The sequence below is a fragment of the Oryx dammah genome, unplaced genomic scaffold, assembly GCF_014754425.2.
Source record: "Oryx dammah isolate SB20612 unplaced genomic scaffold, SCBI_Odam_1.1 HiC_scaffold_1, whole genome shotgun sequence".
Taxonomy (NCBI): domain Eukaryota; kingdom Metazoa; phylum Chordata; class Mammalia; order Artiodactyla; family Bovidae; genus Oryx; species Oryx dammah.
This window is the reverse complement of record NW_024070185.1, coordinates 37,801,933-37,828,511: the sequence shown is the minus strand read 5'-3', so window position 1 is coordinate 37,828,511 and position 26,579 is coordinate 37,801,933. Positions and strand designations below refer to the sequence as shown.

General features: G+C 37.9%; 1 protein-coding gene and 1 non-coding gene across 7 annotated transcripts in view; both read left to right on the top strand.

The window, feature by feature from the left end:
* The window catches only part of LOC120863865 (interleukin-33-like), a 169,212-nt gene extending 145,662 nt beyond the window's left edge, over positions 1-23,550 (top strand). For 4 of the 6 annotated variants that reach the window (XM_040240781.1, XM_040240520.1, XM_040240612.1 and 1 more), the window contains 8 exons: positions 1,950-2,105; positions 4,843-4,950; positions 14,994-15,116; positions 15,652-15,792; positions 16,959-17,066; positions 17,636-17,683; positions 18,491-18,588; positions 21,608-23,550. In XM_040240781.1, coding sequence (XP_040096715.1) covers positions 4,854-4,950; positions 14,994-15,116; positions 15,652-15,792; positions 16,959-17,066; positions 17,636-17,683; positions 18,491-18,588; positions 21,608-21,814 — 822 coding nt within the window. In that variant the 5' untranslated portion in view covers positions 1,950-2,105; positions 4,843-4,853 and the 3' untranslated portion in view covers positions 21,815-23,550. The remainder of the gene's footprint in view (positions 1-1,949; positions 2,106-4,842; positions 4,951-14,993; positions 15,117-15,651; positions 15,793-16,958; positions 17,067-17,635; positions 17,684-18,490; positions 18,589-21,607) is intronic. The other 2 variants (XM_040240855.1, XM_040240933.1) reach the window with 1 other exon arrangement.
* On the top strand, positions 11,844-11,915 carry TRNAW-CCA. Its single transcript has one exon. It is a non-coding gene; the product is annotated as a tRNA-Trp (tRNA).
* Positions 23,551-26,579: the final 3,029 nt, after the last annotated feature.

The window sequence follows — 26,579 nt, the reverse complement described above, 5'->3', positions numbered from 1 at the left end:
AAAGGCTTACCAGAATCACAACACACAAACACACACACACATAGACCTGTCAGTTACAACACTGGTTATAGCAGAAAAGAAGAAAAGGGGAAAACTGGAAATGGCCAAAGAATTAATAAATACAAGATTGCTTATAGTATATTTATATGATTATATATATTGTTGTTGCGGTCCTGTAATGGACTGGAACCTGGTGGTCCAGAGTTGATGTTAAGAAAGTGAAAGAGAGAAAGAGAGAGAGAAAGAAAGGCAGACAGACATGGGGACCCAAGCTCTGATGGAGCAAGGGTGCTTTATTAGCAGAAATGCAGGCTTATATATCTTTACAACAGACTGGTTCCAAATAGGAAAAGGAGTACGTCAAGGCTGTATATTGTCACCCTGCTTATTTAACTTCTATGCAGAGTACATCATGAGAAACGCTGGGCTGGAAGAAGCACAAGCTGGCATCAAGATTGCTGGGAGAAATATCAATAACCTCAGATATGCAGATGACACCACCCTTATGGCAGAAAGTGAAGAGGAACTAAAGAGCCTCTTGATGAAAGTGAAAGAGGAGAGTGAAAAAGTTGGCCTAAAGCTCAACATTCAGAAAACGAAGATCATGGCATCTAGTCCCATCACTTCATGGGAAATAGATGGGGAAACAGTGCAAACAGTGTCAGACTTTATTTTTTGGGCTCCAGAATCACTGCAGATGGTGACTGCAGCCATAAAATTAAAAGATGCTTATTCCTTGGAAGATAGTTATGACCAACCTAGATAGCATATTGAAAAGCAGAGATGTTACTTTGCCAACAAAGGTCCATCTAGTCAAGGCTATTTCCTGTGGTCATGTATGGATGTGAGAGTTGGACTGTGAAGAAAGCTGAGCACTGAAGAATTGATGCTTTTGAAGTATGGTGTTGGAAAAGACTCTTGAGAGTCCCTTGGACTGCAAGGAGACCCAAGCAGTCCATTCTGAAGGAGATCAGCCCTGGGATTTCTTTGGAAGGAATGATGCTAAAGCTGAATGTCCAGTACTTTGGCCACCTCATGCGAAGAGTTGACTCACTGGAAAAGACTCTGATGCTGGGAGGGATTGGGGGCAGGAGGAGAAGGGGAAGACAGAGGATGAGATGGCTGGATTGCATCACTGACTCAATGCACATGAGTCTGAGTAAACTCCGGGAGTTAGTAATGGACAGGGAGGCCTGGTGTGCTGCGATTCATGGGGCCACAAAGAGTCAGACATGACTGAGCGACTGAACTGAACTGAATACATACAAGGTCGCTGATGCTGAAAAGAGTCGCTGCATGTCTCATCCTATGACTTCAGTCCTGAGAACTGCGTGCAGCTCTACTCGTTCTCGGAATAGGAACAAATAAGGAACAGAGAATCCTTGAGAAATAGAAAACAGCATGCAGGAATAAGCCTGTTAAATGTTCTCTGACAATTTGTAATGCTCCCTGTATAAAGAATTATTCTGACATGTAAAAATGTCATGTTTATGCTTATGATGTGTGTTAACTGTATAATGAAAAAGCTTACAAAATAACATCAGCAGTATGATTCTACTTTTTATTAAAAAAAATAGATATATATAGTACTTCTTCACTGAAAAAAAGAATGTTAGGATCTACAGTATACATGCTTTCCTGTCATTTACACATTTTCTAAGTGCACATATATCATTTTTATAACCAGAAAAAATTACTTGAAAAGTTTTCAACTTTCTGTAGGAAAGAGAAAGGCAATTAAATAATCTGGGTCCTTATATGCTCCATGGTGAGTAATAAACAGTACACAGAGTCCAAATGATAGAGGTTTTATCAAAGTTAATGATTAACTGAGGACAACTCATTGAAAGTGCTATGGCTAAAATAATCTAAAAGCTTTGTTTAGGATTTAGTTGTGGGAATGGGAATGCATTCCCACCCATTCTAACCCATTCAACTGGCTCTATTAGGATTGCCTCATCCATCTAATGCTGTCACCCAACGTTGCTTAATCCAAGAGTGTGTATATATAAGTAGAGTTGGAATATAACCGCATCAACTACTACCAAGTGTGGACAACAGGAAGCCTCATCATTTGAGACCAGCCCTTCACATTTATAACTTAGGTGGGTATCATAACCAGTATGTGAGAATATTTGCCATATATTATTGGAAAGAGCAGCTCAAAAGAACTAGTAACGTTTACAATGCCATACTCTAATATTTCTGATTTTAAAATAAGAGAATAAACAGTAAATTTTAAGCATAAAAATTTTTTAATGTATTTTTTAAGGTAAAAGATTTGTAGGTTGTTTAAAGAAAATGTTTTGTTTTTCAGACAAAGATTAGAAAATATTTCCTGTTTTTGACTTATTGCATGCTCCTTAAAAAGCAGTTGACCTTTTCTGTGTCAGTGACTCCATTTTAAATGTTATATTTCAGTTTCTTATCTATCTTACATGAATCTACAGGCTAATATTGGTTTAGAACAGAGTTCCTCCAAGTGTGTTCTCTCAAACTAACCATGGAAATGTTAACAGAGTGAACTGAGGAGATTATTTGAGATCAAATAATCACTGAAAATAATAAGTTAAACAAAGGTACCCACAGTTCTACAGTGAGGGAATGTCAGCACCTTTACTATGCTATATGAATTCTGACTTTCCAAGAAGTGGAATATAGATTGAAATATTTCCCAGATTTATTTGAAAATACAACTTTTAAAAATGTCTATCCAAGAGATTTTTTTTCTAGGACACAAGGATTCTTGGATAAAAGAGAAAAACAAATCCAGCAATGTAATCTTCATGTTATCAGTAAAATAGTACCTGAACACCTACTGTGTGCAGGGTACTATTTGAACTATTTTCTGTACAATTTAAAATTTAACACAATAAAGCTACTTAAATGCACTATCCCACATTATGGTTACAAATTAAATATCATATTCTGAAATTAATTATTTAAAAGAATTTGGACAATTGCTTGAGCATTTGAAGCTCAATTCTCATTTCTGCTTACTTTCTTTCTACATTTGGAGGGAGAAGAGAATAGCCAGGGTCAGGAAGCTCTGGCATAAAGATGGAAATCACGAGACTAGATTCTAGTCCTGGTTCTGCTTTTGTGAACCTGGGCGAGGCACTTAACCTTTCAGACCTAGCCTACTCAGCTACAGAGTTGAGGTGGGCAGGGTACTCAGGAAATGATGTCTAAGTTTCTCTGCTTCTTATGTTCAACTGTTCTTGATCAATAAAGGTGGCAGAATCAGAGGAAGAAGGTAAGGATTGATGTGAGCCCCTCAAGCTCTGTGAGGATAATATTTACTCCCATGGACGATACATTCATTTCTAGGGGCAAAATAGGGAATCTCAATTATGCTATTATTGAAGGATTTTGCTCATCAGACAGGCTGTAAATAGAATGGCTTTGTGTAAGATTCTAGTTCCATTTAAACAAGAAAATTTGGAATTTCAGCCTATGGGGACTTGGCAAGGGACAAAAATAAAGGTGCAGGAAGTTTATTTTCCAATGAATCCTCTAACCCAGGAACTCAATGTTCCTCCTTTATTCTGCTAGAAGAGCTGGTCCTAATGAAGTTTATAAGAGATTTAAATAGTAACCACTTTTGGGATAATTTGGATTAAAAAATTTTAAATCTAGCACAAAGAGAGCAATGCTTACTAAAAGAAGTATTAACTATTATAGAATTTCAGATAATATTAGAGAAAGTTTAAGACTGGAGGAGCAATCTTGCTCCCTCCACAAAGCACAGCAACAATGCCTTGACCTTGACCATGAAGCCTGGTTGCAGTACCCTACTGAAAGAATACATGAAAGTGAAAGTGAAAACGTTAGTTACACAGTCATGTCTGACTCTTTGCGATCCCACAGATTGTAGCCCACTAGGCTCCTTTGTCCATGGAATTCTCTGTGGAAGAATACTGGAGTGAGTAGCCATTCCCTTCTCTAGGGAATCTTCCTGACCTAGGCAATTTATAAGACAACTCCATATTCCTTCAAAATGGTACTATGACCCAGCTTGATAATTAAGGAACAGCATCATTGATGATCCTTGCCTGAATCAAATATTAAATTGGATGCTGCAAAATGGTGATTTTTCTATCATTCCTTCCATAATGAATAAATCTTATTTATTCTTAAGAAATGCTATGGACTTACAGCCTTTTTTTTTTTTTAATAAAATGCTTTATAGTCAATTACCATCCTTTTTTCTGACGCTCAAACTATGCCAAATTTGTGCAGCAGGAGACCCTTCAAGGGGACTCCTGTGTCCTTTTGACACAATCTCACTAGTTTTTGAATGATTCACTGCTTTCTGGCACAATGAGATACTCAGTGTTCACTTCTATTATTTCCCAACCCAGATCTAGAATCTTGGTTCCCTTCAGTGGAAAAAGTAGTTAGAAACTAAGATACAGGCACATTGATATTGATAATTCAGATTTAACACTACAGGGATTTTCTCTTCTCCTTTTATTTTATATTTATATCTCCTTTTCCCTGCAGTGAAAATCCTATAACACCAATACATTTGTTCTATTCCATAGTAGAGCAAAACACAGTCACAGAATTTCAAAGCCAATATTTCCACTAACAACAAGCCCACAAAGTAAAGTTTAAGACTGGAATTCTTTTCACCCTCTGACAATAGTTCTAGTATGTATGTATGTATGTATGTATGTATGTATATAATATATATATATTCAGAATACTATATTCAAATTTTACTGAATTATTTTTCTATGTAGCTTTATTATCAATTTTATATTGAGTTAGCCACAGTTGTTTCTGTTTGTTTTCAAGTTGAGACAATTGAACTAACATTATATTTTAATTCAACAGAAGCCTGAAAAATGAAGCCTAAAATGAAGTATTCAACCACCAAAATTTCCCCAGCAAAGATGAAAAGCACAGCAGGCAAAGCCTTGGTAAAATCTCCCAAGTTGAGAAGTAAGGACTTAAGTTTTTCTGATTGTTTTACACACTATTGTTTATCTGTTACCAAATCTTTATTAATCCAATGTTTATACATGTAAACTTATTAAAAACTACTAAGATGGCTCATAAGTGTATAATAGAGAAGGCTTTGGTTGTAAAATCAGACTATAAAGGGCCAACTTTTGTTTATTTGATATATCACAGAACAGGAGTGGCTTAGGTGATTTAAGCCTGCTAATAGTGATAAATATAATTACAGCCTGTCATATCAATTCCTTCTCTACCCAAACCTACTGCCCCCAAATCCCAAAACCTTTTTCCCAGATCACCTAACAAAAACTTAAACTGACTGACTTTTATTCAACAAACATTTATTAAGACCTTTGGTATATCAAGTTTTTGGTCTTGACTTCAGATAAAGGAGAGAATAACAAGTGAAGATATTTGAATAATCCAGGCACCAAATGAAGCAAAATTGACCAAATGATGCTCAAGTTTATCCAGTTGCAAACTCAAAGCGTCTGAAATAAGTTGAAGGGCAGATAAAATCAGAGAGTAGCCATACCTTCAAGATGAAAGAATTATTAACATCTTTGATTCTTAAAATAACCTATCCTAGGAAAGAATTATACAAATTTACACTCATATTTTCATTTGAGAGAAGTAACACAAGAGAATTAACAGAGCTCTGGTGTACTGAGAGAAAAAAAGAGAATGAAAAATGGTAGTGGGGACTGGCATATCTTTGTCTTTTGTGCTCCTCTTCATTTCCCTGAACATGTAAGGCTAGAAGAGAAAGCAATGTCAGACAGAATATCATTTCTGTCTTCCCTGAGGCTCTGGCCCATTAATACTCCTCTCTTATCTGCTGCGGCATCTGAGTCACCAGGAAATCACAGCTAAGTTAGTTGTTTTATTTATGTCTGAGCTAAAATACTCCTTTCAGGAACAGTGACTCATTTTCTTTGTACCCTAGGCGATGTGGGCTCTCCATAGACACTGATATGAGGCAGCAGGCTGGGAATATATACCAGAGTCGCTGGCATTAATGGAAAATAAAAATGTAACCCATCATTTAAGGGTGCAATGGACCCAACAGCTTATTTATGCCATTTAGAGAAACAATGATTAAGATTATCCCCCAAATCACATTACATTATTTTTATCGTTCCTTAGCAGATTTTTCCCTTCCAATAATAACTGGTTCAGTTTAATACTAAAATTGTCATTATTTAAACATTCTTGGCTAAAATTTCAACAGATACCTATGTGGTATCTGACAGATATGAACTGCTTCTCAAAACTGAAGGTGCAAGAAATGTCACACCTTATTTTTGTAAATAAACTGCTCTGAGTACCCAAGCAACAAAGTCTATTTTAATACTGTCTCCTCCCCTGGGCTAGCAGGATCTTACACAGTGGAAAAGCCACAAAACTCAGTACTTAACCTCTACCGGTATCCATACAGTCAGATCCCACATGGGTTCTGGTCAGCACCAGAGCATTTCACCTCTAGTTTTCACCTCTAGTGCCAACACAGTACAGAACTTCAAGAGTTAGAGGAAAGCCTCTCCCCAAATGTATCTCCTTTCCAGGAATCTACTCCTTAGAGTTAGCCCATTCTCCCCTACTATTTCCTCTCCCTCATACCCATTAATCCTTTCCCTGCCCTGACAATCCAGTGTCATTATGGATCTATTCAGAAGTCACAATAAAGAAGCTTTGGCCCATATCCATCCAACAGAAGTATTTTAGTTGGCTTGAACAGTATTACTGTTGTTTTTCAACTGAGGTAACATTTAAAAATTGGGAGATTTTGCATAAAAATCTGAATTACAGCTTCTCAGGAGAAATTTGAAGATCTAGCAACAACTGGGCCCATATATCCCTACATGGCAATAGCCGTAGGCAGAATAGAGTAGGGATCATCCCCTTTAGTTTGGAGCTGTCTATAAGATAATCTTCTGTTACAGTGAAGGAGCTTTAACTTTATCCTGTGGATAGCAGGGAACCACTGAAAATGTTTAATTGGGAAATAATAAGACATTTTTACTTTGGATAGATCATGTTGGTGGTAGTGAAGATAGAGTAAAGAGGCAAGAGTGGAAACAGAGACTGGTCAGAGGTCTACTACATTCATCTTAAGGGACTGATCATGAGGGCCTGCCCTAAGATGACAGAATGGAAAGGAAAAACTAAAATTCAGATACATTCAGAAAATGAAATCAGTAAGGTTTAATAACAAACTGAATATATTGACAGGCGGGGAAATGATTAATTCTCAGCTTTTTGATTTTAAAGTTGGGCAGATATGGCAGATAGCAGTACTATTTTAAAGATGGGGAATTCTTCAGGAATATATTGGGGGTAGAGAAAGATAAAGTTTAGTTTTTTTATTGTAAGTATATTTCATTTGGGGTAAGTGTAGGTCATCTGGGTAAGATATCCAGAATTCAGGAGGCTCTACATAGATAGAAATAGGGATGCTTTCAGTTCAGTCGCTCAGTTGTGTCCGACTCTTTGCGACCCCATGAATTGCAGCACGCCAGGCCTCCCTGTCCATCACCAACTCCCGGAGTTCACTCAGACTCATGTCCATCGAGTCAGTGATGCCATCCAGGCATCTCATCCTCTGTCGTCCGCTTCTCCTCCTGCCCCCAATCCCTCCCAGCATCAGAGTCTTTTCCAATGAGTCAACTCTTTGCATGAGGTGGCCAAAGTATTGGAGTTTCAGCTTCAGCATCCAAAGAAATCCCAGGGCTGATCTCCTTTAGAATGGACTGGTTGGATCTCCTCGCAGTCCAAGGGACTCTCAAGAGTCTTCTCCAACACCACACTTCAAAAGCATCAATTCTTGGGCTCTCAGCTTTCTTCACAGTCCAACTCTCACATCCATACATGACCAGAGGAAAAACCATAGCCTTGAGTAGACGGACCATTGTTGGTAAAGTAATATTTCTGCTTTTCAATATGCTATCTAGGTTGGTCATAACTTTTCTTCCAAGGAGTAAGCGTCTTTTAATTTCATGGCTGCAATCACCATCTGCAGTGATTTTGGAGCCCCAAAAAACAAAGTCTGACACTGTTTCCATTTCCCATGAAGTGATGGGACCAGATGCCACGATCTTCATTTTCTGAATGTTGAGCTTTAAACCAACTTTTTCACTCTCCACTTTCACTTTCATCCAGAGGCTTTTTAGTTCCTCTTCACTTTCTGCCATAAGGGTGGTGTCATCTGCATATCTGAGGTGATTGATATTTCTCCTGGCAATCTTGATGCCAGCTTGTGCTTCTTCCAGCTCAGCATTTCTCATGATGTACTCTGTATATAAGTTAAATAAGCAGGGTGACAATATACAGCCTTGATGTACTCCTTTTCCTATTTGGAACCAGTCTGTTGTTCCATGTCCAGTTCTAACTGTTGTTTCCTGACCTGCATATAGGTTTCTCAAGAGGCAGGTCAGGTGGTCTGGTATTCCCATCTCTTTCAGAATTTTCCACAGTTTATTGTGATCCACACAGTCAAAGGCTTTGGCATAGTCAATAAAGCAGAAATGGATGTTTTTCTGGAACTCTCTTGCTTTTTCGATGATCCAGCAGATGTTGGCAATTTGATCTCTGGTTCCTCTGCCTTTTCTAAAACCAGCTTGAACATCTGGAAGTTCATAGTTCACATATTGCTGAAGCCTGGCTTGGAGAATTTTGACCATTACTTTACTAGCGTGTGAGATGAGTGCAATTGTGCGGTAGTTTGCACATTCTTTGGCATTTCCTTTCTTGGGAACTTAAGTCAAAATGCCCCATGGGATCAAAATTTCTGTGGAGAAAAAACAAAAGATACAAAGCTTGGGAGAGAGACCAAAGGTCTACTTACTTTTGGGGAATCATCAACATATAAAAAGATGATTGAAGTCACTGGAGCAAGCAAGATTGCCTGGAAAGTCTAAACTGAGAAGAAAGACAAAGGACAAAACCTTTAGGAAGACCAACATTTTAGGACCAAGCAGAGAAGGAAGAAAAAGAGACAGAGATGGAGTGATCAGAGGGAAATAAAAATAATCCAAGAAGAGTGCTAATTCAACAGTAAGGGAAGAAGGATTCAGAAAGGATGTGGTCCCCTGTCAATCAAATGTCACAGACAGGTCAAAGATAGTAAACAGTAAGGGGAGATCTTTGGTGAAATTAGTGCTTGGGGAATAAAAGAAAGATGAAGTCACTCACTTGTGCAGTTCCTGTCAGCCATGGTCTGGCTCTCTCTGTAGCATATTTAAAAAAAAGATTTCTGGGCCCATCCCCATGACATGCCTGAGATTTCTCATCATGCTGTTGCTATGATGAAATTATAGGTTATGAGAATTTCCTTAAAAGACTTTTAAAGACATTTCCCTCAGATATCAAGTAGGATGGAGACATAGGAAATGGCAACAGTAAGTCTGAAAGGCTTTGACCCTAATGGAATACTCTCTTCAACAGAGTTCTCAAAGCCATGCCAGCTTTATGCTTTCCTCTCAAAAACTCAACCTTCATACGTTTCAGCTACCCCAAATATTAAAATATACCATCTTCCAAATTCTCCCATCCTGGAATGTGAAGTCAAGTGAGCCTTAGAAAGCATCACTACAAACAAAGGTAGTGGAGGTTATGGAATTCCAGTTGAGCTATTTCGAATCCTGGAAGATGATGCTGTGAAAGTGCTGCACTCAATATGCAAGCAAATTTGGAAAACTCAGCAGTGGCCACAGGACTGGAAAAGGTCAGTTTAATTCCAATCCCAAAGAAAGGCAATGCCAAAGAATGCTCAAACTACTGCACAATTGCACTTATCTCACATGCTAGTAAAGTAATGCTCAAAATTCTCCAAGCCAGGCTTTAGCAATACATGAACCGTGAACATCCTGATGTTCAAGATGGTTTTAGAAAAGGCAGAGAACCAGAGATCAAATTGCCAACATCTGCTGGATCATGGAAAAAGCAAGAGAGTTCCAGAAAAACATCTATTTCTGCTTTATTGACTATGCCAAAGCCTTTGACTGTGTGGATCACAATAAACTGTGGAAAATTCTGAGAGAGATGGGAATACCAGACCACCTGACCTGCCTCTTGAGAAACCTATATGCAGGTCAGGAAGCAACAGTTAGAACTGGACATGGAACCAGTGGCAGACTGGTTCCAAATAGAAAAAGGAGTACATCAAGGCTGTATATTGTCACCCTGCTTATTTAACTTCTATGCAGAGTACATCATGAGAAATGCTGGGCTGGAAGAAGCACAAGCTGGCATCAAGATTGCCAGGAGAAATATCAATAACCTCAGATAAGCAGATGACACCACCCTTATGGCAGAAAGTGGAGAGGAATTAAAAAGCCTCTTGATGAAAGTGAAAGAGGAGAGTGAAAAAGTTGGATTAAAGCTCAACATTCAGAAAACGAAGATCATGGCATCTGGTCCCATCACTTCATGGGGAATAGATGGGGAAACAGTGGCAGAATTTATTGTTTTGGGCTCCAAAATCACTGATGATGATGGTGATGGTGACTGTAGCCATGAAATTAAAAGATGCTTACTCCTTGGGAGGAAAGTTGTGACCAACCTAGATAGCATATTGAAAAGCAGAGATATTACTTTGCCAACAAAGGTCCGTCTACTCAAGGCTATGGTTTTTCCAGTGGTCATGTATAGATGTGAGAGTTGGACTGTGAAGAAAGCTGAATGCCCAAGAATTGATGCTTTTGAAGTGTGGTGTTGGAGAAGACTCTTGAGAGTCCCTTGGACTGCAACAAGATCCAACCAGTCCATCCTAAAGGAGATCAGTCCTGGGTGTTCATTCGAAGGACTGATGCTGAAGCTGAAACTCCAATACTTTGGCCACCTCATGCAAAGAGTTGACTCATTGGAAAAGACTCTGATGCTGGGAGGGATTGGGGGCAGGAGAAGGGGACGACAGAGGATGAGTTGCCTGGATGGCATCACCGACTCGATGGACAGGAGTTTGAGAGAACTCCGGGAGTTGGTGATGGACAGGGAGGCCTGGCGTGCTGTGATTCATGGGGTCACAAAGAGTTGGACTCGACTGAGCAACTGAACTGAACTGAAAGTATTCTAAATACTTCAAACACAGTCAGCTCCCAAGGAATTATATCCAGATTTTGTCTCACTAGATGCTACTTGCTACATTACTATCTTCAGCCCCTAATCCTCTTCCACATCCACAGTATTTCCTCAGTTCTATGACCTTCACTTCTAACTGACCAAGACCCATATCCTACTCCCCACAGAGTCCACTTCCAATATTGGACATACCTGGCATGGCCCTATGGGATGCTACACATTAAGATAAGCTTATAAGGAATGAACATACGTAGAGTATCATCTATGCTTTTTAACTTGGAAAAGACAATGTGATACAATATAGTTTAAGCCATGACAGTTGAATTTTGCTTTTCTATTTTGTAATGCAAGTGCCTGACTTAAGCTTTGATTGCTGAGGCATCTACTTCAAAAATGATCATCTCAAATAAACACTCATATAGTCCATGGAATTATCCAGGCCAGAATACTGGAGTGGGTAGCTTTTCCCTTCTCCGTTGGATCTTCCCAACCCAAGGATCGAACCCAGGTCTCCCACATTGCAGGCAGATTCCTTATCAGCTGAGCCATAAGGGAAGCCCAAGAATACTGGGGTGGGTAGCCTATCCCTTCCCCAGTGTATCTTTCTGACCCAGGAATCAAACCGGGGTCTCCTGCATTGCAGGAAGATTCTTTACCAACAGAGCTATCAGAGAACCCAAATATACACAGCCAGTCACAAAACTAGGTAAAGATCAGAAGATCTTGGTTGATTTCCATAACTGACCATTTGGACTACTTGCCTTTTTTTTCCTACTCTTACCATGCTTTAAGGGGCTTCCCTGGTGGCTCAGAGGTTAAAGTGTCTGCCTCCAATGCGGGAGACCCAGGTTCGATCCCTGGGTAAGGAAGATCCCCTGGAGAAGGAAATGGTAACCCACTCCAGTATTCTTGCCTGGAGAATCCCATGGACGGAGAAGCCTGGTAGGCTACAGTCCATGGGGTCGCAAAGAGTTGGACACAACTGTGCGACTTCACTATTCACTATACTATGCTTTAAATTCCTGCTCGTATATTTTAAATTCACCAATAAACAGTGAGCTCTCACTATCCTAGGATCACACACTCAATCCCAATAAAAAGCAGAACCTCAGGCCCATGCACTCTCTCTACCTGTGACCTCTCTGTGTGGTCCCAGATAGGCAGTGTAATTTCCAAATCCTATAATTATAGTCAAAGCTATGGGTTTCCCAATAGTCATGTATGGATATGAGAGTTAGACCATAAAGAAGGCTAAGTGCCAAAGAATTGATGCTTTTAAACTGTGACATTGGAGGAGACTCTTGAGTCGCTTCGACTGCAAGGAGATCAAACCAGTAAATCCTAAAGGAAATCAACTCTGAATATTCATTGGAAGGACTGCTGCTGAAGCTGAAACTCCAATATTTTGGCCACCTGATGTGAAGAACTGACTCATTGAAAAAGGCCCTGATTGTAGGCAGGAGGAAAAGGGGACAACAGAGGATGAGATGGCTGAATGGCATCACTGACTCAATGAACTTGAGTTTGAGCAAACTCTAGGAGATGGTGAAGGACAGGGAAGCCTGGTGTGCTGCAGTCCATGGGGTTACAAAGAGTCAGACACAACTGAGTGACTAAACAACAACAACAAATAATTAATTAAACTTTATTTCTTCAATTTCCTGATGATGGTTATTGCTGAAGGGCATTTTGCAATCATAATAAGAACATTAAGGGCCAGTCCAAATACAATATTGGTTATTATTAACAGGCTAAGATCAGCACAAAACATACAATTAATAACATATTGTATTAAATTATTGTCAGGAGGCCAAGTTCAGGGTTGACTCTGGCAGAGCTTTGTAAATTATCTTTGCGTTAAATACATGTAAGATATCGCAGTTGACATATCTAAAGCTATAAAGGAATATTGGGAATTTCCAGGGCAAATGAGTATGATTAAATGGCCTTACCCTGTTCAAACAGTTGAAGACACCTAAAGGTAGATGCTCATCTGAATTGGAGGCAAGATATAGAAAAGTCAAACCAGTAACTAACAAAAGTTTATTCCACTTAATTTTGTTAATCATATTAGGAAGGCAAATCTACAGAATTTTAAAAAAGATCATAGATGTATCTGAAAATCACAAGTAATTATTTTCATTTTCTGAATTACTGTGAATTATTGAATTTGGCTATATTGTATAAATTTCTTGATAATTCATTGGCTATAATGTTGAAGATGGAGATCTTATCACCTAGGTGTTATCACTTTCTTTTCTATTTGACTTTTAAAGGCTTTTTTAAAAATGATTTTCAAGTGGCAAATTTAATTTTTATTTTAAATTTTAATTTTTATTTGGATAAGTTAAATAAGAATTAATGAATAACTGATTGTTTTTACTTCAACTGATTTAATCTCAGTTTGTGTTTTGTTAGTCTCTAAAATTGCAATATAGCATTTTCTTAGATGGAGTAGATGGAAGTATAGCTTTGATATTAGACACACTTGAGTCACAACTTCTCATCAGAACTTTGGCAAAGGTCATGACTGCTAAGAACCTCAAATCATCATTTGTAAAATGAAATGAATAATATCTACCTGTAATATTATTTGTGAAGGTTTAAATGAAAATTGTTCACAGTGCTTGGCCCACTGTAGACACACTAATATTTGACAAGGAAGCCAAGAATACTCAGTGGAATAAAAAAACAGTCTCTTCAATAAATGGTGCTGGTAAAACTGGATTATAACATGTAAAAGAATGAAACAACCCCTATCTACACCACTCACAAAAATTAACTCACAATGAATTTAAAGACTTAAACATAAGACCTGAAACCATGAAACTCCTAGAAGAAAACATAGTCAAAAAACTCCCTGACCTGGGTCAGTTCAGTTCAGTCGCTCAGCCGTGTCTGACTCTTTGTGACCCCATGAACTGCAGCACGCCAGGCCTCCCTGTCCATCACCAACTCCCAGAGTTCACTCAAACTCACAGTTCACTCAAACTCACGCCCATCGAGTCGGTGATGCCATCCAGCCATCTCATCCTCTGTCGTCCCCTTCTCCTCCTGCCCCCAATCCCTCCCCGCGTCAGAGTCTTTTCCAATGAGTCAACTCTTCGCACGAAGTAGCCAAAGTACTAGAGTTTCAGCTTTAGCATCATTCCTTCCAAAGAACACCCAGGACTGATCTCCTTTAGAATGGACTAGTTGGATCTCCTTGCAGTCCAAGGGACTCTTGAGAGTCTTCTCCAACACCACAGTTCGAAAGCATCAGTTCTTCAGCACTCAGCTTTCTTCACAGTCCAACTCTTACATCCATACACGACCACTGGAAAAACCATAGCCTTGACTAGATGGGTCAGCTATTCTTAATAACTTTTACAGACAATAGTCATCTCTCTAAAATAATTAAAAAATAGATTCTAGATAAGTAGAAAGGAGTATAGATTTCATATAACCAAAGAGCTCCCTGCCAGCTAGGCAAAGATTGATATATGTTGGATGTAGGGCCACACTCTTTTATGCCAGTTTTTAAACCAAAATTTTTTCTAAAGACCTAAAGCTTTTCATAACTCATTTAACAGCAAAATATGACCTGAACTCATTAACAATTAAATCCTGACCTAAACCAACATGAAGTCTTTATTTATTTCACTTGATGTATATTTTCCTGTGCTTCACTATAAAGTTATTAATTATTTTATTATGAGGTGTTCTCCTAGTCCCTGCTGGGTGTGTTTCCCTAGCCCCTTCTCGATGTGTTAGTTATAGACAATATGTACTGTACACAACAATCTTAAAATCTAAAACAACTCTGAATTTTGAAAAACAACTGGCCCCAAGGTTTGTGATAAGATACTGTGGACTGTCGTTGCTTTCTTGATCTGCTCCACTCAGGGTTTGTAAAAGGATAAAGAAGGATGGAATGAAATGGTATCACGGTTTTTTTAATTACTTAGAATCCCAACAGAAGGCCGAAGAAGTTTGTCAGATGTACTATATGCAGCTACGCTCTGGCCTTAAAATAGAAAAAAATGTCTGTTACTTTAGGAAAGAAACCACCAAAAGGCATTCATCAACAGGTAAGGAGAAACTATGCACTTCCTGATAATTTTTCAACATAATGATGAACATTGAATTGCCTTCACTTATCACATCAAGATACATAATTTCTTTCCTCACCCAAATTCCTTCTGGAAAAGAGTAAGGATGAGGAACTATTTTTTAGTCATTTTCAGAATAGTGTGGAAGAAAAGGTTATATCATGTTAAGTGAAAATAGAGGATACAAAATTATAAATATATTTTATAATATTTTAAAATGTTTTTTCTTTCATTTAATGAAAGTAAACTAAAATGTTAATAGTGGTTGCCTTTTGGGTATTGAGACCATGAGTGACTAGTTTTCTTCAGCCTGGACTCCAGTGAGTGTGTCCTATTGGGATGTAAGTATGTAGAAAGTATTGATTCCTTCAGAGCATAGCATGACCAAAGCCCTGGGGTCAGTCATCACTGTGAGCAAGCAGCCTTGACTGGAAGTCCTCAAAGGGGTGACGGGAAGGGGTCTGCACTGAGTGAGGACTGACAGCCCACTCCTATCCCCACCCCTGTCCTGCAGCTGAGAAGTACAAAGAGCATCTGGCACTATTTACCTGTAAGCAGACGAAACACTTTAGACAGTCTGTGGACCAGGGCTTCACCTTGGGTAAGACGATGGTCCAGAAATACACTACAGCATATCACCTTCCAAGTATCAAAGGTAAGATTGGTCACAGGGGTGTGTGAGGGTGAGAAGGGAGGTAGGACATGGGACCCTCACAAGTGCTAGTCCAAGAAGCAGCCCCAACTCTACAATTTCATGTATATCAGAAACTTCTGTCCTTTTTAAGTGGTATCCAAAGTAGTACAGGGTATCTGCTCTAACAGTACTTGTGCATTCTATAGTCAGAACTATATTATTATTTTGAAATGCTTACTATGGACTGGAATCTCATCTGCATAATTTCTGAGATAAATATATTATCCTTTTTGGGGGGAAAAAAAACACATTCTCTCTCCAAATTTCAACATTTTGACAATGAAAGAAAAGGAAGAGCTATTATATTTTCAAATATAATTTCAACTCAAAAATTTTAAATAATTGTTGATTGTTTTAAATTATATCACACATGTGCAAATAAATTCAATATTTAAAGTTCTTATGTTATATATATTATTTTCTTTAGCATAATTCTACACTATAAATAAAATATAATTATTTTTTTTCATCTAGGGCCTATATATGTAGTCTCTAAATCTGACCCAATTTACCCCAGCATGCTGCAGAAATATCATTTTGTGTGTGTGCTGATATATTTAAAAAATTGAGAGTACTGATTTAAGTGTTGCAGTGTTTTGGCCAGAAGACAAAATGAGGCTCACACCTGCATCCTCAAGGACTGTTGAAAGTCTCCAAGTAACTCCATCTTTACAGCTGTCTATCCATGTCTATCAAAATACAAAATCTTATACATGTCTATCAAAATACAGTCCCCCGTTGCCCACAGTTCCCTAGATCATGTGAAATTAAGAAGCAGAGTTTTCTTTGGGCAATGTCTATCACTTTGCCAGTTTCTTTCTCCTCATCAAACCCTCCCCTAAGCACACGAATGTGGCCTCCCATGGCCTTCACACAGGAGGCTAGCATCTTCGATCTCCTTCATGCAGGAGGTTAGCATCTTATGATCCCACAACGTAGCTCAACCTTTGAGCTATGTTAAGTTTGTGCCTGAGACTTTCATCTATTCAACGGTGATAGACAAAGTACAACTCAAATTGCAAAGACAAAAAAACCATACCACATTTAGAAGGTTTCTTAATTTCCAAAAGATTTTTCATGGAAACAAGTCTTTAAATTCTTAATGACAAGATTTTTACTTGTTACAGAACATTCTGCTTCCCTGAGTACATACAACGATCAGTTCATTAGTTTTGTTTTTGAGGATGGAAACTATGAGATCTATGTTGAGGACTTGATAAGAGACCGAGAGAAAGGTAGACTATTTCCTTTTGTCTATAATGATATAATGATGACTTGTAAAGTAAAAATTAATAAGTTTAACAAACTGTAAACAATAGATTAACTCAGATATGGCTAATAGATTTCATGCTATGTGCTAACTCCAATGCACTGGGAATAGATGCTTGAATATCACTGTATTGGGGAGGATTCAGAAGCTTATTCAGGGTTCATCAAGGAAGAATGATGATATTGAGAAGTCATATCTGTTGTGAAATACGGAAGGAAGTACCACACATATTTACTGTCATTAAATTATTAATATCTACTAGGTCTTTCCAGTTTTATCAATACCACTAGAGTGTAATTCTAACAAAAGAGTATACCAATGCTATGAACAACATTTTAAATATTTTAATACCAACATTGTTGGGGAAATCCTCAGAGCATATTTATACATTTTTAAGACCTTTCTCAAAGCCACAAAAGTTTTGCTTTTATTGATACATAATAAGAGGATATTTTCTGATGTTATATATGTTGAAACTGAAATCATTTGATAAAATTGTATCTCACTAAAGGGATTTTATGCATTCTCTTTCAGACAAGGTGTTACTCCGTTACTATGAATCCCAGTTCTTAAGTGAAACAGGTAATTTGGGATGCTGGGTAGCTCTGGGGCTTGAATTCTTAAATTTAGGGTAAAGACAAATCCAAACATGTTCCATGGAAAAGGAAGGTGTCTCAGAAGGTTCTCTCCTACCCAATTCATGGTAAAAATATTGGATTTTAGATTTTAAAAGGACTTATTTCATCTCATCCGTTTTGCAGTTTAATAATTAGGATAAATTGGCTGCATTTAACAGAGATTCAGAATAACAGTATCTTACTTAGTGACTTCACTTTCACTTTTCATTTTCATGCATTGGAGAAGGAAATGGCAACCCACTCCAGTGTTCTTGCCTGGAGAATCCCAGGGACAAGGGAGCCTGGTGGGCTGCTATCTATGTCCTTCTTATCAGAAGGACAGAGGAAGACAAACTATGAGTTTTATTTCCTTTAAGAACACAACCTGGAAGTTGTACCTGGCACTTAACATTCACCTTATGTTGGTCAGAACTAAGACATATTGCTAGATAAGGCAGGCTTGGAAACATTCTATTATTACACAAAAGAGGAATTAGATGTTGGGACAACTATCAGTGGCTTTCTATGCAGACAGGGAAGCTGACACTGAGAGCAATAACCATTAGAGTCTCAATTCTACTATTAGAAAGCATATAAGAAAACTAACCTCTCTCCTAAGGGGACTTAGAATTACACCTTACTGTCCAATGACTTTAGTTTTATCTGGATACAAATATTTCTAATAGATGACTCTTTTCCTGGGTGTTAAATTCATTTAAATTAAAATGAGTTACAATTCTTAAGTTTATAATTTGTGTTTTTTGATTGCAAGATGGCGGTGGTAGTCATCGGAAGTTAATGGTAAACCTGAGCCCCACGAAAGACAAAGACTTCTTGCTGCACGCTAACAGTAAGGAGCGCTCTGTGGAGGTAACAGAAGCATGCACCTAATTGTCATGACTGACTACTCATCTGTGCAGATTTAGGGATTTGGGGTACTTTGAAGAAGTTTTGTTTGTAATATTGTAAATAAAACAAAATCAGTTACAATTAATACCTTGCTTCTGAAATAGGGAAGGGAGTAAAATTGGCATGTGTCGCCTTCCTACTGAAAGTCTGGTCTCTGCCAGCAGTGCAGCATTACCTGGGAGCTTGTTAGAAATGTAGACTTTCAGACTCCCTCACAACTGAATCAAAACGAGCATTTTAACAAATCTCCAGGAGACTCATAGGTACTCCTGGGTACATAGGTACTCATAGGTACATAGACTCATTAAAGTTTGAGAAGCACTGCTGAATAGAATGATATAAAATCCTTTCTATTTGGCTGTAGGAACTACTGTTTTCTTCCAGGCAGTATTTCCTTGTAAAATATCATTATCTTGGGCAACTGAAAAGTAATTTTATAGTCTGAAACTGCTAAAGGGATGGGTTCATAAACATTTCCATACGCCAAGATATAGAGATAGCATAACAACCTACATTCTGATCATAGGATTCACTGCGCTGTCTTCCTCAGTTAGTAAATAGAACTGTTATATTGGTCATGATAAGTGAACAATGAAAAGAAACAGAGGAAAGCAATAGAATGGAAAAGACTAGAAATCTCTTCAAGAATATTAGAGATACCAAGGGAACATTTCATGCAAAGATAGACACAATAAAAGACAGAAAAGGTATGGGCCTAACAGAAGCAGAAGATACTAAGACGAGGCGGCAGGAATACATAGAAGAATTGTACAAAAAAAGATCTTAATGACCCAGATAACCACAATGGCGTGATTAATCACCTACAGCCAGACATCCTGGAGTATGAAGTCAAGCAGGCCTTAGGAAGCATCACTACAAAGAAAGCCAGTGGAGGTGATAGGATTCCAGCAGAGCTATTTAAAATCCTAAAAGATGATGCTGTTAAAGTGCTGCACTCAATATGCCAGCAAATTTGGAAAACTCAGCAGTGGCCATAGGACAGGGAAAGGTCAGTTTTCATTCCAACCCCAAAGAAGGGCCCTGCCAAAGAATGTTCAAACTACTGCACAACTGTACTTGTTTCACATGCTAGCAAGGTAATGCTCAACAATATGTGAACTGAGAACTTGAAGATGTACAAGCTGGATTTATAAAAGGCAGAGGAACCAGAGATCAAATTGCCAACATCTGTTGGATCATAGAAAAAGCAAGGGAATGCCAGGAAAACATCATCTTTTGCCTTCATTGACTAGGCTAAAGCCTTTGACTCTATGGATCACAACAAACTGTGGAGTATTCTTAAAGAGCTGGGAATACCAGACCACCTTACCTGCCTCCTGAGAAACCTGTATGCAGGTCAAGAAGCAACAGTTAGTACCAGCCATGGAACAATGGACTGGTTCAAACTAAGGAAAGGAGTACATCAAGGCTATATATTGTCACCCTGCTTATTTAACTTATATGCAGAGTACATCATGTGAAATTCTGGGCTGAATGAAGCACAAGATGGAATCAAGATTGCCAGGAGAAATATCAATAACCACAGATATGCAGATGACACCACCCTAATGGCAGAAAGCAAAGAGGAACTAACGAGCCTCTTGAGGAAGGTTAAAGAAAAGAGTGAAAAAGCTGGCTTAAAACTCAACATTCAAAAAACTAAGATCATGGTATTGGTCCCATGACTTCATGGCAAATAGATGGGGATAAAATGAAAACAGTGACAGACTTATCTTCTTGGGCTCCAAAATCACTGTAGATGGTGACTGCAGCTATGAAATTAAAAGACACTTGCGCCTTGGAAGAAAGGCTATGACGAACCCAGATAGTCTGTTAAAAAAAACAGAGACATCACTTTGCCTACAAAGGTCCATATAGCCAAAGCTAAGGCCTTTCCATTAGTCATGTACAGATGGGAGAGTGGGACCATAAAGAAGGCTGAGCACAAAAGAATTGATGCTTTCGACCTGTGGTGCTAGAGAAGATTCTTGAGAGTTCCTTGGACAACAAGGAGATCAAATCAATCAGTCCTAAAGGATATCAACTCTGAATATTCATTAGAAAAATTGATGCTGAAGCTGAAGCTCTAATACTTTGGTCATCTTATTTGAAGAGCCAATACCCTGGGAAAGACCCTGATGCTGGAAAAGATAGAGGGCAAGAGAAGAAAGGGACAACAGAGGATAAAATGGATGGCATCACTGACTCAATGGATATGAGTCTGAGCAAACTCAGGGAGATAGTGAAGGACAGGGAAGCCTGGTATGCTGCAGTTCATAAAATCACAGAGAGTTGGACACGACTTGGTGACTGAACAACAGCAGCAGTGTAGCCATGCAAGGTACTAATGTAAACTCTGGATGCATCTCCCTCAACAAAACATTTCTAAGTTTATATAACAGTGTTTGGCATATATAATTATCAACAATACAAGCTGACTCCTAAGGAGCTTTATTATATATACCAAGTTGTATGCTAAAGGTTAAGTACTGTCTTATTTAATTCTCACAGTAACTGTCTTATGAAGTCATTGTATTGGCCGGGTACACTGTGTAACAAACCACTTAATAACTTAAAATAATACTCATTTATATCACTCACATATCTATGAGTAAGTTAGGGGTTGAACTAGAAAACTGGCTGCAATAAAAACTTGAGACTTCATAAAGCCAAGTGTCTAGTTCTCAGAGATACCACGTGGCAAAAAGAGAAGTATGAGTCCAGAACTACCACATCAAGATCCACTTATTCTAAGCCATTAGGGCTCTCAAAATATACTATCAGTGAATCAAATCAAATTCCCCTGCTTGGGCCCTCTGCTCACTTTCTCCCCACTTCCTATCCCCTATCCAGTAAGCAGGCTTGCTAGAAATATCAAGTTATGAATAATTATTCTCTTTTAGTTTTCAACACAGGGATGTAAAGTTGACTCTGAACTTCCCACTCACATATTGGTTACTTTCTCTCTTGTTTTCCTCAGCTACAAAAATGTGAAAACCAGTTGCCAGAACAAGCCTTCTTTGTCCTTCATGAGACGTCCTCCCAGTGTGTTTCATTTGAATGTAAGAGCAATCCTGGAGTGTTTCTAGGAGTAAAGGATAACCAACTAGCTCTAATTAAAAGAGGGGAAGACCCTGAGGATTCAAATACACAGAATATCACATTTAAGCTCTCAAACTTAATGTGATGGAAAGCTGCAGATCTTTGGTTGAGTAGCCCAAATAGCTACCACTGAAAAAAAGATGAGATATAAAGAGACAGATAACACGAAGGCAAATGGAATGTTTAGTATGGTGTGGAATGTTTTCCTTATTATGTACAAAAATTTTTTTATAACCCTTCAGTTCTGTTTTTCATTTCCCTCTGTATATCTCTCTGTATATTCTACTGCATAGTCAATACAAATATTGGAATATTTAATAGCATACTGGTAAAGAGACTTGCCAACATTCTGAAGTGTACACCTGACCTTTACTTTTTTCCTACTTTCAATCCAGAAAGAACTTAGTATTTAGAGTGAGACCTCTGGGGAGAAGCAAAGGGCCCTTATCCCTAGTCTTGCTTTAGTCAAAGATCAATTTTAAAGAGCTACATAGGGGACATCATTTTCCATGATTCTAAACAATAGCCTCAAACACTTAAAGGCTTAATAAAAAAACAACTGGAAGCTACACAGATTGACCATTTCACAACCAGAATAAAACATCAAGATTGTTTATAAATACTCAAAACTTCAGATGCCTAAATGGCTAAGCAGGTAATATGAATATGTGAAAAGGCAAGAATAATTTTAAAATTAAGAAAATTAAATCGAGTATTTAAAAGTGAATAATTTCATCTCTCATTTTTAAAATTCCAATTTTTATAGATTGCGTTAACTTTAAGCAAGGCATTCTTACATTAAAAAGTAAAATAAATTTTATTTCAGACATAAAACTGAAATTATTAGGAATATCTAACAAACTAGAATTTTTTTGAAGCATTGAGCCACAACATGTGTTCAGGCATCCAAGTACCATGGGCTGCAAGTACTATGGAGGGGCCAGAAGTCCTCTAACCTACTTGAGCTTATATAGGACATAGGATTAATATTACAATTTCAATAACTGGCTATCCCTCATATGTTCTTCTGACCCTGACTTTCAGGAACCCATTACTTTTGATATATTCATCACCTTAAACAAAATTTTTTCTAATCCTTTCTTCTCACATGTGCAAGTCCTTTTATTGTCTGATTTCCCAATGACCCTGCTTACTATGGAATATACATGTGACTTGTTCCTTCCTCATTTCTTTTGACCAACTATGTCATGTAGTCCCAAATGTACTCCCTGATCTCACTTCTACATCACCTGATCTCTCATGCCAGTATGTTTATTCTGCTTTTTCTACCTGATGCTGTAGAATTTTACATAAACCTATCGGTGGCAATATTTTTCATTAAACATCTTGTGTTTTATTGTTACTAAGGTACTAAAGTTTATAGTCGATCATATAATAACATTTCTCAACTACTAAATAGTTTTTACTTATTTTAAAACCTTTGTAATTTTTCATAGGTGTAATACTGACAATAAATGATAAACATGACAAAATACTTACAAAATAAGACTTTTCTGAAAGTGTAGGCTTTTTAAGTTGTTGAGATATATTGACTATAACTGCTGGTGCAACATAAAAGAGGCTGTGAATTACTATACGAGGGCAAAAACTTATAGAATGATATATCTTTGTTTCACTACTTTGTCAATAATTTAACTATAGAAACAACAATAAAAACAGAATCTATATCATTCCCTCTGAAAAACACTAAATGTTGATGATGCATATCTGTATAATATACTTAAAATGATTATTATTAAGTAACCAAATGTGTCCATTACATTGTTCATATTCTTAAATAAACTGTGTTTTTCAAAAGTATATGAGACCATAGTGATTTTATCATAAAATGACTCAATATTGTGAAATTCTTCAGTGAAAGTACACATACCCTAATCCATCAATGTTAGTAAGTGGAGGAAGTTATTTGTCTAATATTTTTGGTGATTCAAAATTAAGTAAAATTTTCCAGAGAAGAGATTGTGTCTTTTTCACCTTTGTGCTCCCAGTGCCCATCATGGCGGCCAGCACAAAGTAGGTATTCAGTGACTTAAACCCAAGATCAAACAGCCAACACGCACTTGCATTATAATTTTAACCTAAGACTTCCAACCTAGTTTTCTTATTTTACATGATTAATTTTCCTTTAAAAAACACTTTCTGTCATCACTATAGTCAGTGTTATTTGATTAAAATATTCAAATGTATGATGGTTTTTGTCACTTAGATGCCTGTGTTTTGACGGTGGATAAAAGCAATGCCAAAGAATGCTCAAACTACCACACAATTGCACTCATCTCACACGCTAGTAAAGTAATGCTCAAAATTCTCCAAGCCAGGCTTCAACAGTACGTGAACTGTGAACTTCCAGATGTTCAAGCTGGTTTTAGAAAAGGCAGAGGAACTAGAGATCAAATTGCCAACATCCGCTGGATCATGGAAAAAGGAAGAGAGTTCCAGAAAAATATCTATTTCTGCTTTATTGACTATGCCAAAGCCTTTGACTGTGTGGATCACCAGAAACTGTGGAAAATTCTGAAAGAGACGGGAATACCAGACCACCTGACCTGACTCTTGAGAAATCTGTATGCAGGTCAGGAAGCAGCAGTTAGAACTGGACATGGAACAACAGACTAGTTCCAAATTGGTAAAGGAGTACATCAAGGCTGTATATTGTCACCCTGCTTATTCAACTTATATGCAGAGTACATCATGAGAAACACTAGGCTGGATGAAAAACAAGCTAGAATCAAGATTTCCAGGAGAAATATCAATAACCTCAGATATGCAGATGACACCACCCTTATGGCAGAAAGTGAAGAAGAACTAAAGAGCCTCTTGATGAAAGTGAAAGAGGAGAGTGGAAAAGGTTGGCTTAAAGCTCAACATTCAGAAAACGAAGATCATGGCATCCGGTCCCATCACTTCATGGCAAACAGATGGGGAAACAGTGGAAACAGTGACAGACTTTATTTTCTTGGGCTCCAAAATTACTGCAGATGCAGCCATGAAATTAAAAGATGCTTGCTCCTTGAAAGAAAAGCTATGATCAACCTAGAGAGCATATTAAAAAGCAGAGATATTACTTTATCAACAAAGGTCCGTCTAGTCAAAGCTTTGGTTTTTCCAGTAGTCTTGTATGGATGTGAGAGTTGGACTATAAAGAAAGCTGAGTGCTGACGAATTGATGCTTTTGAAGTGTGGTGTTGGAGAAGACTCTTGAGAGTCCCTTGGTCTGCAAGGACATCCAACCAGTCCATCCTAAAGAAAATCAGTCCTGAATGTTCATTGGAAAGACTGATGCTGAAGCTGAAACTCCAATACTTTGGCCACATGATGTGAAGAACTGACTCATTTGAAAAGACTCTGATGCTGGGAAAGATTGAAGGCAGAAGGAGAAGGGGATGACAGACAATGAGATGGTTGGATGGCATCACCGACTCAATGGACATGAGTTTGAGTAGGTGCCGGGAGTTGGTGATAGACAGGGATGCCTGGTGTGCTGCAGTTCACGGGGTCGCAAAGAGTTGGACATGACTAAGCAACTGAACTGTACTGAACTGAAGAAGGCAAAAGAACTGTGCTCCAAAAACTATAAGATGCTGATGAAATAAATCAAAGAAGACACAAACAGATGGGAAAATATACCAATTTCTTGGATTGGAAGAATATTTTATAATTATATATTTGTTATATTTTACAATATAAACAAATATCAAATCATTATATAGCATACTTAGAACTAATATAATGTTATGTCAATTATATCTCATTTTAAAAAGATTACAATAGATTAAACTCTTTGCAACAGTAACCATCTGTCATATAAGTGCCCTTGTTCCTAGAAAGAATTAAGTTACATGGTATTGATGATTTAACACAACTCCATCACCAGTTCAGAACCACTTGACTGATGCTCAGTAATTTATCTTTTCAGATTAAAGTTTGGAACTCATACACATTTAACATTTAGCATTAGTCACCTTTGTTTTTTCATATTAAACTTTAACAGGTGTTGGCTCACTTTAGCCAAACCTGCTAGTTTTCTAAGGATGCCTGTCTCCTGCAGCCTCCTTATTGCTCCTCTACCTGAAACATTCATTCTGACCAGTCTATTTTTTCACATCTGATATATCTTCTTGATTCTTTTCTATCAATGTCTTTCCAATGCTTCCTTCAAAATCCAGTTGTCTCCATCATCTTATTATCTTTTCAAGACTTATGGATGACTCTGACTGTGGTGACAAAGCTGATTGTATTCTGCCTAGCACTGTATGTATGCATGATTTATCTTCCATAAAGGGGTGTAATACCATGAGGACATGTTTTTTTTTTTTTTCTTTTAATCTTCCTGCTAGGACACACAGTGATCTATAATTAGGACAAGTTAATTTTATTCTGTTCTTATTTGTATCTTCATTCCAAGATTATAGCAAACTTTTGTCAGAACACATCTTTCAGAGAATATGCCAAACTTCTTTGTCCTATGTCATTCTCTTCTCAAACATCTGTTAATCACTTTGCCAACAAAGATCCATATAGTCAAACCTATAGTTTTTCCAGTGGTCATGTACGGAAGTGAGAGTTGGACCATGAAGAAGGCTGAGTGCCAAAGAATTGATGCTTTTGAACTGTGGTGCTGGTGAAGACTCTTGAGAGTCCCTTGGACTGCAACCAGTCAATCCTAAAGGAAATCAACCCTGAGTAATCATTGGAAGGACTGATGCTGAAGCTGAAGCTCCAATACTTTGGCCACCTGATTCGAAGAGCCAACTCAGTGGAAAAGACCCTGATGCTAGGAAAGATTGAGGGCAAAAACAGAAGTGGGTGACAGAAGATGAGATGGTTGG